Genomic DNA, 16,717 nt, shown 5'->3' with positions numbered 1-16,717 from the left:
TTGCAGCATATTTTTGGAGATTTCAACAGTAATCACCAAATCACAAGTATATTTCCATAATTAAAGTGTAATAAATTGTATTCTATATATGATATTCATAATGATATTTAGAGTTAACAGCTCTGTCATTATTATCAGAATTATCAACAGCTTTCATATTTTGCCTGTGTATCCAAACAAAACCTTTGATGGGAACGTTGTGAGGAATTTTGTTTTGTTATTCCCCATGCTCCTGCAGGATCACATTTCCTGTATTTATTTGCTTTTCCAAATGTGGAGGAGTAAATGCTGTAATGTTATGTGGGTTACCGTAACACAGACTGAAAGGGATGAGGGGTGCGTGCATTGTACTCATGCAAAGTTTTTGTCAGAATTTTTTGTCTTGGTTTCCAGTAAAAATATCTAAACATCTTTAAAACAATATAAATTTACCTGAGAATTGCTGGGAATTACTTTTAAAGAATGTTGGTATTTTTACTCTAAAACAAGACAGAAATACAGAATGCTGAATCATACACTTAACCAGTTTTCTTTTTTTTTCTTCTTTTTTTCAAAAACAGTGATTCAAAACACTAGAGACTTAAAAATAGAACAAGTAACTACCAATATTGTGTCTAAATCTTATTATACTCATTATTAACTTGTGGAATTAACTTTTATGGAATTGTTTTATATTAATAACAAATGGTTGCTGTTAATTGTGATATGGATCTGTAAAGCAGTCAAGACCTGCCTGGACCTACTTTAGCCGTGCGTTTCCCTGAAAATAATTGCACACCTTAGGACGTTTGTCAACCAGTCAGATTCAAGCATTCAGCAGCCCCGTAGTGTATATATATATATGTATATGTATTTAATATTCTTCCTCACCAAAAATATTGGACTCACCCTGCACAATACCGTTTTTACGAGAATGTTCCTCCCACTAATACCACTCCATTTGAATACCAAGAAGTTCATGGCTTTGACATAACTAACACCTATTTCATGCGATTTCATGTGGTCTTTAAATCAGGAAATTGTTATTATCACTTGTTAGGCCTTTAGTATCATGACGTATCATTACGCTTTGGGTGTACAGTAGTACATATGACAGCGCTATATAAATGCCTCATTCATTCATTCATTCATTCATGACAGTTTAGTGTTTTCATTGCATGGAAGATTCATCATTAGAAGTTTATTTTGTTTCATCATTAGTTCCGTCAAAGTCGGGCCTCTTATCTGGAATGGGTGTTAAGCCAATCTTTTTTTTTCTCAGGAACTGAGTCCAAGACAAGCCATCCTGTGCAGCCAGCAGTTGTGCAGCCTTCCTGTGAGCCTCTCTCTGCCTCAGTGTCTGCGTCGGTGTCGCCTTCCAAACCAGAGGAGGAACAGAGCCCTGTGGATCCATCAGACATCACCCTCTCTCTGTCTCAAACAAACTATGAGACAGAGGAGAAAGCAGAGGATGCTGAGGCAGAAGTGTGTGAGGAAATGGTGGTGAGTGGAATGGAATATGAAAAGAAAAAAGAACCAGAAGGACACTTTGAGGAAGAAACTAATGGACTGGGTACAGAGGAGTGTGAGAGAGAGCAGATGTTAGACAGAGATGTATCAAACGTCGTCCTGAGTGAGAAGGAGAGGCAGAATGAGGAGCTGAATGAGAAAGATAACTGCTCTGCCTCCAGCATCTCCTCAGCCAGCAGCACTCTGGAGAGAGAAGAACGAGAGGAGAAACACGTCAGCGACAGTGATGCAGGTGAGAACAACACACACACACAAATCAAAAACTGGGCAACACAGAAGGTCTAACATTCGCCACAGGGTCCAAAATGAACATTATTTCTTTACTACCATAAAACTATATTTAACAGTATAGGTATCCCTGATAAACCTCTGATGGTAACATTATTTGTAAAAGTTGGAAGATATTTTCTTTAGTAGACTCTTTGCATGTCTTTTATTTGAAGCATTTATTACTTGCGTCAGCGATAGTCAGACAGTTACTAGAATTTGATTTAAAAGATGAATTATGTTGCAGTTCATAGTAAAGTTACCAGCCAACTGGCATTTTATTCTCATTGGATTGCCAAGCACCAAATGATATAAAAGAAAAAGAAAAAGTATTTCATGATTTATTTATTTTTTAAATAATAATAATAATGCTAGTTTCATTGTCAGCAAAACATATTTACAGTAGATGTTGTTCCCAGTTCAAGGTTATTTTCCTACTTTACTTGTCATTTGCTGATAAAATAACATATAAAATCAAATAAATATAAAATTAATTAATTTTACATTTTTGTAAACAGCAGTTTCATGGTCAGCAAAAAATATTTATGGCTTATATTTCCCAATTTTCCAAGTTTACCCACCATTGGCAGATAAAGTAAAAGAATAACATTCAATAAAAAATAAAATAAATAAAAACTGTGGACCCTGGCTGTAAATTTTTCAAAGTGAGCATTTTTTTTCAGCTGGGAAAACTCATTCTAGCATTTCTGTTTGCCCCTTCTCAGTGCCAGACTACAACATAAAAATAGACATGTTTTGTAGAGATGCATTCTGAAAATCATACATATTGATGAAACTAGCTCTCAATTTGACTCTTAGGCCAGTGGGCAGACTGTATGAATACAGCGGACGTCAACGATCAGTGCAACAATGTGCTTAACAGCAAACGCTTCATGCTGGATATGCTTTATGCCCAAAACAAAAAGGGAGAGGAAAATGAGAAAGAAAAGGAGAATGAGAATGAGAATGAGAATGAGAAAGGGTGTTCAGATCAGGACTCCTCTGTGACTAGCCTTGTTAGTCGCATTTCCACTCTGGAGGCGCGTCGGCAGGCATGCGAGGATAACATGAAGAAACTGGAAGTGGAGCATCTCGATAACCAGGGTAACGTGAGGGCTGTGGCTGAGAAATTTGGAGATTTGGTGAAAGGACTGGTATTGCCTCATGAGGTGGAGCATTCTGGAAAGGAAAAGCAGCAAGCACAGGAAAAGCCTCTACCGGCTCCTTCACCAACACCCCCCAAAAAAGAGTCAGACCACATATGGGACCAGCTGATGGCCATGCCACGTGAGCTTCGAATCAAAGAGTTGGACTTCACAGATTTGGGAGAGGAGGATGATGTGGACATTTTGGATGTCAGTAACGTGATCGGGACGAGTGACCTCACACCACCTCCTCCTCCTCCCTGCCTTCCACCTCCACCACCTTTATTTGGATGCCCCCCACCTCCTCCTATTTCTGGCATGATGATGCCCCCTCCACCACCCTTTTTGGCTTCTATACCTCCCCCACATCTTGGATCTCCTCAGCTTAGTCGAGGAGAACCACCACTCTTCCAGAAAAAGAAGAAGACCATTCGGCTGTTTTGGAATGAGGTGAGACCTATAGACTGGCAGTACAACAACCACAAGAGATGCAGGGAGTCACTGTGGTCCAAACTGGATCCAGTCAAACTGGACACGGCCAAGTTGGAAAACCTCTTTGAGACGAAATCCAAGGAGCTGCCAGTTACAAAGGTAAAATGACCCACTTTTCGATGTCTCTTCCAAATATTAATCATCAGGTTGTTTTTTTGTTTTTTGCTTAAATCTTCAAGATTATTGGTTTACTTAATATTATATTAATTATTTCCTCATCAGTGTGATTACAATTAGTGGTGCTTATGGTCTTCACTTGGGGATGATAAAATCGGTTAAATAATCTCTTAAATCTAAAAAACTTTATCTGAATGTGGAACCAGTTACCTCTATAGACCAGGGTAAAGGTGCAGCAGCCATTCAGATGGTCTTACCTAAAATGAGACATAAAGTTCACACTAGGATCTTAGTAACTACTAGTTAGTTTACAAGAAAATATGTACTTAATTCCAGTTTATCTGGTTATGGTTGATGTTTCAAACTTGCTTTTCCTCATACAACGATCAGTGGTTATATATTAAATTTCCATAATATGAATTTCGGTGCGGGATTGCAGGTTTTGCACATCATTTTACTAGTTATTTACATGTTCCGTGCTTGTAATACAGTCCATGCAGTATAGCAATGTGGATTGGCCTTGTGGGCAGTGCTCCGATACATAGCACAACAGCACTTAGGGCGATCCGAGTTCAAGTCCCGGCTTGAGGTCTTTTCCCGATCCCTCTCTCCTCTGCTATCGCTTCCTGTCTGTCCTTGACTGTTCTATCCAATAAAGGCAAAAATGCCCAAAAATATAACTTTTATGACAAAATAAAATCAAAAATACTACATAGAGTTAAACTGTCAATTAATTCTGAATAACAGTTATTTATGTCATCATAATTTACCATGCCTTAACTAAATACAAATTATTGAAGTGCATCATCAGTGATCAAACTAGCAGCTTGTCAGTTGGACAGTTACCACCACCAAATTTGATATAGAAGTTCTTGCTCTTTAATACTTTAATTTCCCTTTCAGTCGCTCATGTTCAATATATTCGACGTGTCGCCTGAGTTGGATTACGCTTAGGGAGCCTGTCATCTTCTTTTGTTAAAACGAGCCAATGCACATTGGCTTGCGTAAATTGCATCACATGCTCCGCCCCACAGCGCGGGTATAAATACGGAAGTGGATGCACGCACTAGTTGTCTTTCGCTTCGGAGCCGATCGGGTCTACTAATGTCTCTGAAACCGATCGGTCTGGTGATGTCCACCTTAGTGGTCCAGGAGTGCCATCTCTGGCTCAACCTTGCGGATATGAGGGATGCGGACAAGGTTCGATTCCTGGACTTCACATTTCACAGGTTGGGCTATGCATTGAGGGGTTGAAGTCTTAGTACAAGTCACTTCCTTCGAGTGCTACATGTCTGGGTCTTCAGGTCAACTGGGGAAGAGTAAACTCGTCCACGGACTGAGGGTCTCTTTTCCGGTTTGGAGTTGGACTTGGTCTACACGTTCCTCAGCAGGAACGTGTCCGGTCAATGCTTCATAGAAGTGAGAAAGGGTCCCACTGAAACTTTCATAGCTCCTGGGGCATATGGTAGATGCAGCCGCATATAACCGGCTTCCTCCATATGAAGACCACTTCAGCACTGGCTTAATGGCAGAGTCTCGAGGTGACCGTGGCAGAGCGGCACACTCTGTGTGTTAACAACACCCGGCCTGCCACCAAACTCTCAGCCGTGTTCAGACCTTTTGATTCTTTGGGTCAAATGCTCCCAGAACAAGTGTCTGCTAAACACCAGCTGAGGGGCCACGTGTAACGGGCTTGCAGTAATGGGGGTCAAACCTCCCACTGCATTGGCATCCATTACCTCGAGTCGTTAGCAGTTCCCTTGCTTGATGCTGCTGCTCAGCAAGCCTGCACTGCTCAGTACAGCGACTGTTGCTCATACGCTTCCCTTGCATGTCATAACTCTCCCGCCATCTCCTGCTATGGAGTCAGAAGCTTCTGAGGTCGCTTCTTCCACTTTAAATTTTGGCCCGATCAGTCAATCACCAGGAGGCCTCACGTCAGCCTGTAGTCGAGGAGAGTGGAGACTCCATTCCCAGGCAGTCCAGCTGTTTCGGGATCATTTTGGGGCCGCACAGTTACATTTGTTGCCTCTCCGAACTCGTCCCCTTGCCAGTTGCTTTCTCCCTGAAACACGGAGACACTGGCATACAGCTGACTCCGGGGCCTATGCAAAATGTGATAAAAATCCCCAGTGAGCCTTCTTGCACATCACTGTGCTAAGTCAGGAAGGAGGAGGAGTAGGTTTTCTTAGTTGCCCCTTAATGGCCCAACTAAACCTCGTTCCCTCAAACTTATGCTCCTCTCGACAGCCCCTTCCTGACCCATTCCTCTGAGACATCTCAGGGACGGGACACCATTGGCATCCGCACCAGACCTCTGGGAACCTTAGGTCTTGATGTGGAGGTTCAGCTATCTACCTCAAAAGAGCGTAGATACCATCACTTCTGCGAGAGCTCCCTCTAAAAAGTGAGACTTGCTTACAAACTGAAGTGGAACCTGTTCGTTGTTGGTGTTCTTCTCACGGGAAGACCCCCAAAGGTGTTCGATCACTTCTGTGCTTCTTTCCTGCCAGATGGGTCAGAGCGAGGGCTGTCTCCCTCCACCCTCAAAATGTATGTTGCCTTTATATTAACGCACATCATGGTGCAGTGGTTCTAATCATTAGGGAAGCACAACTTAATCTTCAGTTTCCTGAGGGGAGCAAGGAGACTGAATCCGCCTTGCGCCCCCTTTATACCTTCTTTGGATTTATCTCTGGTGCTACTTCACTCAGAGACCTCCCCTTGAGTCACTGCGGCAGTTAAAAATCCTTTTTTTAAAGAAACAGTTCTCCTGCTTGCTTGCCTCTATCAAGAAGGTAGGGGACCTGCATACATTTTTGGTCAATGAATCGTGCCTGGAATTCGGGCCGGCCAACTCTCACAAAATCTGAGACCCCGGCCTGGATACGTGCCCAAGATTCCTACCTCTCTCTTAAGACGGGACCAGGTGGTGAGCCTGCAAGCGCTGCCTTGGAGGAGGCAGACCCAGCCCTGGCTTTTCTCTGTTTCTTCCGCCTTGCGGTTATCCAGCACAGAATGCAAAGCTTCAGGACCTCATCCAGCTCTTGTCTTTTACGAAAACCAGCAGAAGGGAAGGCTGTTTCATGCAGAGGTTGGCCCACTGCATATTGGTTGCCATTATCTTGGTGTGTTTTCCCAAGGTGCACCGTGTCCACCTGGGTAGTGAGCTCCTCCAAAGAGAGATTGTAGCTCCCTCCTGGGCATTGACACAGAGTGCCTCGCTGACAGATATTTTAGAGCTGCGGGCTGGGCGACACCAGCACATTCGCTAGGAAAATAGCCTATGTGTCGAGCCGGTTGCTTTCTGTGGGCTCCCTTCACATGAAGCCAGCTTCACTGTTGGTTCGGTCGAACATGAGCGACTGAAAAGGAACGTCTCAGTTACGCATGTAACCCTCGTTCCCTGAAGGAGGGAATGGAGACGTAGTCCCGTCGCCACTATTGCTGGACCACCATTGATCCTAGGCTCCGCTCGGCTCCTCAGCGAAAAAAAACTGGTGCGTGCATCCACTTCTGTATTTATACCCGCGCTGCAGGGTGGAGTGTGTGATGCAATTCACACACGGCAATGTGCATTGGCTTGTTTTAACAATACTCGAAGATGACAGGCTCCATAAGCATGATCCCAATCAGTCGACACGTCGACTACGTCTCCGTTCCCTCCTTCAGGGAACAACGGTTACATACATAACTGAGACGTTACTCACACTAAATGGCCTAAAATTTACTTTATTTAATAATTCCCATAATGTCAACTATTTCTACATTCAATCAACCTTTAAAGGGGTCATGACATCATTTTTTTTTTTAGGGGTTCAATCACGAAGTGCTGAAACCCTATTGTAATTGCCCTGATTTTTATTATTTTTCTTCTGCTGTAAAATGCATCGTGCAGCCCAAACCGTAAGTGCTGGAGACTTGAAACTTTGTCAGATGGTAGTACAAAAATCGAGGAGAGGTTCAGAGAGTATGACCCCGATTGGCCCATATTTGGTGCTATAGCAAGCAAAAGTATAAAATCGCTAATAACTCCTAGACGGTTTGTCGTAGACTCAAGTGTCTTATATCACTGTAATCCTTGGCTCAACACGGACAAAACCTATATCCGATTTCATTTCTGCCTGGGAAAATTTTCCGCCATTTTGAATTTTGTCAAAAACCTACTTTTGCGAACTAGTCCTAGGTTTTTCGGCCGATCGGAACCAAACCAGTGCAGAAATGTTCTTTGGAGTCTGAATATCAATAATTATCGAAAAAAAATTGAAATTTCAATTCATGGTCGCTAGGGGGCGCAAAATGAACATTGTTGGAGGAGCCTATTTTACTAAAATGGCTATAACTCGAGAAGTAAATGAGATATCTTCACCAAACTCGGTAAACGTGTATAAGTTCAATCTGGGGTCACAGTAAAAAAATCGCGACAATTGAACACTAGTTGGCGCTATAACATGGAAAAAACATGAAAAGGGCTATAACCACCTGACCGTTAGTCCGATTGACTTGAAAATTGGTATGCAGTGTCTTGGCCCAAGGTGCCATGTATATTTATGAGGACATTGGCGTATCTCGAAAAACATGGCCAATCATCAGCCAATGAAGTTACGCACCTATTAGACAAGGTTAACGGAGGCCGATCGGAAAGAAACTCGATGGGCATGTTCAACTTATGGCCCTAGAGGTCTGTAAGAATTTTGAATTTATGGCTCTGTAATCACGTGGCGTTACACTCATCCACATAATATGCATATCATTTGATAGATCTCCTCATCCTGAACAACTTTGCCTCAAGAAACATTGCTGTCAATCAAACCGTTCATTAAATATTCGCGAACATGTTAGAAACCTACTTTTGCGAACTAGTCCTAGGTTTTTCGCCCGATCAGAAACAGACCAGTCTAGGACAATTCTCTGGACTCTCTAGATCAATAATTATAAAAAAAAAAGTTGAACTTTTGCATTTCGATGGCTGTAATAGGGTCATTTATAAAATGGGTGTGGCAAAATACACTAAAAAGCATATAAATCATAAATGAAAACTCACAACTTCACAAAAATTGGTCAGCATATGTGACATAACATTATTAACAAGCAAGTCAAATTTTATGGAGATCGGACGGTAGGTGGTGCTATAACTGTTAAAAAGCTTTAAAACCATATATTTCCTATGGTAAATTGCCTGTATTGGCTGTAAATGGTCTTTTCCATCTATTATATCAGTCGTTACATGCTTGCTAAATAAAACTTAATAACTTTTGATGCTTTTGTGCTTAAAGGCCTTAAAGGCCTTAAATGCTTGAACCCCGATAAATGCTGCTTGTTATATATATATTTGACATGATGTATAACTCTTCGTCGATGTCTTACTCTGGAGGCAGGCATATGCAAATGTATTGTCTCGTGTGACGTCACATGTCCGGCAATATTAAAACAAGCTGTTTTTGGAGCTTGATTAAATACGGTAAAAGCTTTGTTTATAATGAGGATGACATATTAAGCTATGAAACTTGCAGGATGTTTTAATGATACAAAGACCTATTATATGTCAAATGATCAAGTCAAATTTGATTTATAATGCCATGACCCCTTTAAAAATGTTTGTCTGAGAGAATGTAAGTGGAATTTTTTTAAAGTGCTGGCAAACAGCAGCCTATATTGTGGTAGCAAATTGTGCCCACGCAATAATTTTTTTTTTTTTTACTGCTCTACTTTTACCTGGCTTTTGTCAGCACACATGAACACAAGCCATATCTGCTAAGAAGTTACTTTGATCTTTTCTGGCCCTTTCTTCTGTAACACATGGTATGAATTCTGACACCTTCAGTTGCCCATGTGCGGCCTGCACAACTTCTTCTTACAACATGATCGCACGTGTTTAGAAGAGAGCTGTAGAATGTTGGTCAGAATGCTAATAGGTTGGTTGATTCCCTGTATTACCTAAAAGCTTCATCAAAGTGCTTTCTAGGATCCATGAAATCTGCTGTCACTCAGAACAAACTCAAGTCACAAGTCAGAGCTTATAACTGAAACATTCTCAACCTAATCAATACAGCCTGTTACGGGGATCTCGGAGTTTGTGTGTGCTGTTCACTAAAATATGAACCACATCCACACCGTCATTCCAAGTTGTACAACAGAGTTCATTGTATTCTTTTTCATGTCCAGAGTTAAATCCCTGACTAAATAGAATGAACACCATCACAGGTTTTAAGTGTTACAGATGAATTGGTGTTCTTAAGATGAAGATATATCATATTATTTGGCTTGTTCGCTCTTAGATGGTGTTTCAGAAATGTGGCCTGCATGGGGTTTCCTCTCCTCTCTGCTCTGAGCAACCTTTTCCAGCTGTTTTTCATTTCATTTTCGTTTGGCAGCAGACACCAGCACCATCATGGCTCTGCTCCTCCAGAAATATTCTCCATCAAAGTCCCAAAATAGCCCTCAGGTGTTTGCGTGCCTTTTCTGCAAGTAAACATTAAACATATCCCATGTTTTGTGTTCATATCTCAGGAAGCTATTTTTAAGGTAATTATCCACATTAAAGAAATGCCTTTCCTATTGAGTTCAGTGTCCAGCGTGAGAGTAAGAACAGGCTGACGGAGCCTTATTTCGTATTTGGTGTGGGGAATAGATGTGTATCTGTATGGTAAGCTATGCAATCGGTGAAGCAGCCTAGTTGTGGGAACTAGAAACATTTCTTATCATCAGTTTTCTGCTTCTTTTAATATTTTTGTGGAAACCATGATACTTTTTTCAGGATTCTTTGATGAATATAAAATACCATATATTTGAAATAGATTTTTTGTAACAATGTTAAAGGCACTTTTTTTGTTGTCACTTTTGATGAATTTAATGCACCCTTGCTGAATAGAAAGGTTTTAAATTCTTTAAAAAAAAACTTACTGTCCCTAAACTTTTGTTTAGAGTTAGGCCTATACAATAAGCCTATAAATTAATAAACATATATTTAAATATTTATTGTTAGCGATATGTGTTCCACAGTGTCGTTTGCAGCACAACCAACAATTTTGTTTACAAGCGAATGTAATAGTTTTATTGAACAGCATTTTGTCAAATTATGTTTAATTATTTATTAAGTGTTTATACATAAAATCTAGACTTTTTTTATATGCCGTTTCTATTACTCTCATTTCCACCACAAAATGTTATCCTTCAAAAAACGCATACAATAGATCTGATGTAAATGACTTGTGTTGGTTAAAAAAAGAATCAGAACATGTTCCTGTAATGCATGAATGAGTCAGAGTATAAAATGTGTGTTTTAAAAATCCACAGAGCCAGAAAAAAAATTGCATAGTCATAGAAACACTCTGTTGCTTTAAAAAATAGCTTTTCGGCAGAATACAGTTATATGTTGTCTACTGATGCTAACCTGCCATCCTTGAACTCTTTAACCCATCACAGTATGGTCACTGTGAATAGCTTTGATGATTAATTTGTTATATATCTGATTTCAGAAAACGGCAGCAGATGGGAAGCGTCAGGAGATCATCGTCCTGGATTCCAAGAGAAGTAACGCCATCAACATTGGCCTGACGGTCCTGCCGCCTCCTCGCACCATCAAAACAGCGATCCTCAACTTCGACGAGTACGCCTTGAGCAAAGAGGGCATAGAGGTAATACTGCACTGGTTTAAAATTACATTCCGTTTCGCAAATTATGACAAATCAGCCGCAAGTAATAAAGCAAATTCGACATGATGAAATTATTAAGAAAAGCTACAATAAAACTTAATACATACGTTTAAGTTAGTACGATGCATGGTTACACTTTAATCCTGAGAATGCCAGACAGGTTACCATGCAGAAAACACATCTGTACTTAATACTAACCTTGTTTTGAGTCCACGTGAGTCACATATTCCTTGAACCCCTCTACAGTTCGCTCTCGCTCTCTCTTTTTCTTTCTCTCTCTCGTTACATCAATCATTCAGGCATTTATGATCATCCCCAGACTGCTACATGAAAGCATATTTTTACCAAAATACATGGCTCTCTACAACTGTGTTCAACAAGACAGAGACATACTGACTGTAGCCGAGTTGGCACACAAAAAGCATGGAGTCAAAGCTTGTGTCCAAAATAACTCAACCTCTCTGCCCTGAGAGCATATACATTTACTTTGGGTTTCCACAAAACCAATAGATTTTACCCTTAAAACGGTTAAGCAAGTTGGTTTGGCCGGCGAATCGAAATATTATGTGGATTTTCTGCAAAACTGAAGCATTTTTGGCATCGGGCATATAATTCATCTCAAAGATTAAAGGTTAGCAAAATGCTTCATTTAGGCTGTTACAACCCATGATACAGATCTGAGGTAAATGTCTCAATATCAACATGTGAATAATGGAGCTCCCATTTTCTCATAAAATCTGTAATTTTTTATCTTTCGTCATGGGAAAAATGGATTAGAGTTTTTCTGTCCACCCTTTTTATGTCTCTACAGAGAGCATTATATTCTCACTGACAACCACAGTTTATGTTTCTCAAGATTTTATCAGAAATTTTGTTTTGGTCAGGAGAAATTACCTTTTTTATTCAGTTATGCAACAGAAGGAGGCTGCCCCTAGCAAATGAAATAGTCATCATTTTCTAAATTTTTACGTAATGCCGTGTCTTTCCAGGTGTTGTTATTCATCAACGCTCAGATGATTGATTGAGCGAATGCCTTTCTAGGGGTGAGCCCCCATATACATTGGCTTCTGACAGTGATACTAACACTCCCCACTGGTTCTCGTGCTCTTTCATAGAAAATCCTGACAATGATTCCAACGGAGGAGGAGACGCAGAAGATTCAGGAGGCCCAGCTGGCAAACCCCGACACTCCGCTGGGCAGTGCAGAGCAGTTCCTCCTCATTCTGTCCTCCATCAGTGAGCTGTCCGCCCGCTTGCAACTTTGGGCCTTCAAGATGGACTATGATGCTTTAGAAAAGGTCAGCCTCATATTTTGTTACCCCTTTATACAAATGAAATGACATTATGGTGGTTTGGGAACAGTTGCTTTTGACCTCTCCTCTAAGAGGTTCTTAAAGGCATAGTTCACCCAAAAAAAAAAAAAAAAAAAAAATGTTTTCAATTACTCACCCTCATGTCGTTCCAAACCTGTAAGACTTTTGCTCATCGTCGAAACACAATTGAAGATTTTTTTTAATGAATTCTGAGAGATTTCTGTCCTTTCATTGACAGTCCATGCAAACTACCACTTTGATGCTTCAAAACGTTCATAAAGAGATTGTAAAACGAATCCATATGAATTCTGCGAAGTTTAGTCCGATGTTTCTGAAGGGACGCAATCGCTTTAGATGATGAACAGATTGAATTTAGGCTTTTATTCACATATATAAAGTGACCGTGTCTCTTCAGGAAATTTGGACTAAACCCTTAATTCATATGGATTAGTTTTACAATGTCTTTATGAACTTTTTAAAGAGTCAAAGTGGTAGTTGCGTTGACTGTCAATGGAGGCACACTCCTTATGTGATTATAATGGGATTTTGGCAATAGTGATTAAAGTTTACCTCATGTAAACACAATACTCTGATCAAACTAATGCGATTAAGCTCATAATCGTAGTAACCATCATTACAGTAAACTATGTGGTGCACACTGATTTTAATCTCAATAAACAGGCATGTAAACACCTTAATCACATTATTACTGTTCTGACCAAAGTGGATATGCTTGGACGTACACGTATACCTTGTTTACACAACTTCATGAATGAACTCCATGACATTATACACGTATACCTTGTTTACACAACTTCATGAATGAACTCCATGACATTATTCTGAAGTTTGTCCTCCACTCCGAATTGCTAAACTCTGTCAATGGTGCCGAATAATGTCCAGTACTTCCATAGAAATGTGTTTTGCATTTGATGAAAGTAGATTAAAACAGTGGCTAGTAACACACCTACTGTTTGTGAGTTCATTATTTGTGAGGTAAAAATAACCAAGTCAGGTCAAGTCACCTTTATTTATATAGCGATTTTTACAATTCAGATTGTTTCAAAGCAGCTTTACAGTGATAACAGGAAAAGAATGCAACAAAGTTTGTTTCGGCTGTACAGCAGCTCCAGAACAAAATAGTGTCATTGTCCAGCTTAAGTAAGTTCAGTGTTGATTAATTTCCGTTGTAAAAATCATTAGTAATTAATTTATTTAATTTATCTATACAGCAGCTCTGTAGAAAACAGTGATGTCTGTCCTTAGCATAATCAGAATATTGAAAATTGCATGTAAACGGGTATGAAGAGGTTACTTACTCTGATTTTTAGAAATAATCGTAGGACATTTTGAGTTTCTCTTTTGTATTATGAACAATTTTGGTACTGTGTTGGGACTGCAAATTGAGTTTTAAATGAAGATCATGAAGCAATCTAGATCATGAAGAAAAACCACCACTCTACAGAATTCTTTCCCAGAGGTTATTTATTTCAAACCCATTCTGTTTCTCGTTCTTAGGAAGTAGCAGAACCGCTACAGGACCTAAAGGAGGGCATGGACCAATTAGAAAAGAATAAGACGCTGCGCTACATCCTTTCAACTCTGCTAGCTATTGGCAACTTTCTCAACGGGACCAATGTGAGTGCCAGCAAAGTCTACATCTCTCCTTTCAAGCCCTAATCTCTCCATCTCTCTTTCTTTCTGTCTGTCTGGCGTATTCGCTTAGATCTTAATAATGTTAAAAAGTCTGAAGGAGATAAACCTGATAAGGTGGTGAGTTTGGCATGAAATCTCTTTTGTTACCGTAAACCATTGAGCATGGGCAGCAGAACAAAGCCAGCGAGAGTCATGTCACGTCCGTTGGGATTTCTCCATTCCCAGCTCTGTCGTGCCTTGCAGACTTGCAGACAAGGTTGAGATTCTGTTAATCATATGTTAATGAAGCATTGGTCAGAATCATCTTGGGAGCTGCACATAGACTCTGCACACGTTCAAAGCACTCTTATCTTAATGCAACTGATGCTAATCAACTAAACTGCATCAGAATAATGTCAAAATAGCCCTTTTTTAGGAAATGATTTGATGATGGACCAGATCCAGAGTTACTAATGCTCTCAAGGTGCATGTGATTTTCCACATCAGAGATCATTTCATTCTCGCTTATTTACACATTGAAATGTATCCGAAATGAAACTTCCCTGCTTCTCTATTGAGTTTTGATTTGTTAGCGTGCATTACGCTTTTCGTGTTTTGCCCCCTTTTCTTTATATTCAGTCTGTAGCAAAATTACTGCATTGTTTAACAAAATTATGTAGTACGTATTTTTCACTAAATATGACATGTATGCATACAGTACTGTGCAAAAGTCTTAGGCATGTTAATCCCCCCCCCCCCCCCCCCCCCCAAAAAAATGGTTTTATGTCAGTTATTTATATCTTTTGCTGTAGTGTGTCAGTAGGAAATATCAATTTACATTTCCAAACATTCTTTTTGCCATTAATTGTAATAATCCAGTGAGATTTGTGTATGCACAAGGAGTCTGACAACAGCCGGTATGATCTGATCTCACCATCATCGAGTCTGTCTGTGATTACATGAAGAAACAGAAAAAACTGAGACAGACTAAATCCAGAAGAACTGCGGGAACGTCTCCAAGATGCTTGAAGAAACCTTCCTGCAAAGCTACCTGAAAAACTATGCGCAAAGTGTACCTGGACAAAAGCCGTTTTAAACGCAAAGGGTCGTTACACCATATATTGATTTGAATTAGTTAATAGAAGTTAAATCATAAATAAATTCAATTTGCATTGAAGCATTCTAACTTTACAGCATTTTAACACAAGTGCCAGTACTTTTCACAGTACTGTAGCTTTGCAGGAAGGTTTCTTCATTGGAAATGTAAATTTATATTTCCTACTGACACACTACAGCAAAAGATATAAATAACTGACATGCACAGTACTGTATATATATACAGTGAGGAAAATAAGTATTTGAACACCCTGCTATTTTGCAAGTTCTCCCACTTAGAAATCATGGAGGGGTCTGAAATTGTCATCGTAGGTGCATGTCCACTGTGAGAGACATAATCTAAAAAAAAAAATCCAGAAATCACAATGTATGATTTTTTAACTATTTATTTGTATGATACAGCTGCAAATAAGTATTTGAACACCTGAGAAAATCAATGTTAATATTTGGTACAGTAGCCTTTGTTTGCAATTACAGAGGTCAAACGTTTCCTGTAGTTTTTCACCAGGTTTGCACACACTGCAGGAGGGATTTTGGCCCACTCCTCCACACAGATCTTCTCTAGATCAGTCAGGTTTCTGGGCTGTCGCTGAGAAACACGGAGTTTGAGCTCCCTCCAAAGATTCTCTATTGGGTTTAGGTCTGGAGACTGGCTAGGCCACGCCAGAACCTTGATATGCTTCTTATAGAGCCACTCCTTTGTTATCCTGGCTGTGTGCTTAGGGTCATTGTCATGTTGGAAGACCCAGCCTCGACCCATCTTCAATGCTCTAACTGAGGGAAGGAGGTTGTTCCCCAAAATCTCGCAATACATGGCCCCGGTCATCCTCTCATTAATACAGTGCAGTCGCCCTGTCCCATGTGCAGAAAAACACCCCCAAAGCATGATGCTACCACCCCCATGCTTCACAGTAGGGATGGTGTTCTTGGGATGGTACTCATCATTCTTCTTCCTCCAAACACGTTTAGTGGAATTATGACCAAAAAGTTCTATTTTGGTCTCATCTGACCACATGATTTTCTCCCATTACTCCTCTGGATCATCCAAATGGTCATTGGCAAACTTAAGATGGGCCTTGACAGGTGCTGGTTTAAGCAGGGGAACCTTCCGTGCCATGCATGATTTCAAACCATGACGTCTTAGTGTATTACCAACAGTAACCTTGGAAACGGTGGTCCCAGCTCTTTTCAGGTCATTGACCAGCTCCTCCCGTGTAGTTCTGGGCTGATTTCTCACCTTTCTTAGGATCATTGAGACCCCACGAGGTGAGATCTTGCATGGAGCCCCAGTCCGAGGGAGATTGACAGTCATGTTTAGCTTCTTCTATTTTCTAATGATTGCTCCAACAGTGGACCTTTTTTCACCAAACTGCTTGGCAATTTCCCCGTAGCCCTTTCCAGCCTTGTGGAGGTGTACAATTTTGTCTCTAGTGTCTTTGGACAGCTCTTTGGTCTTGGCCATGTTAGT

At 40.4% G+C, this 16,717-nt stretch overlaps 1 protein-coding gene across 2 annotated transcripts in view; it reads left to right on the top strand.

The window, feature by feature from the left end:
• fhod3b (formin homology 2 domain containing 3b) overlaps positions 1-16,717 on the top strand; it is a 196,649-nt gene that overhangs the window by 166,303 nt on the left and 13,629 nt on the right. For both annotated transcript variants that reach the window (XM_084088335.1, XM_084088336.1), the window contains 5 exons: positions 1,262-1,741; positions 2,596-3,512; positions 11,009-11,167; positions 12,301-12,483; positions 14,017-14,136. In XM_084088335.1, coding sequence (XP_083944461.1) covers positions 1,262-1,741; positions 2,596-3,512; positions 11,009-11,167; positions 12,301-12,483; positions 14,017-14,136 — 1,859 coding nt within the window. The remainder of the gene's footprint in view (positions 1-1,261; positions 1,742-2,595; positions 3,513-11,008; positions 11,168-12,300; positions 12,484-14,016; positions 14,137-16,717) is intronic.

This window comes from Abramis brama, assembly GCF_963993115.1.
Source record: "Abramis brama genome assembly, chromosome: 17".
NCBI classification, from domain to species: Eukaryota; Metazoa; Chordata; class Actinopteri; order Cypriniformes; family Leuciscidae; genus Abramis; species Abramis brama.
Note: the sequence above shows the minus strand (reverse complement) of the source record. Positions and strands in the feature narration are given on the sequence as shown.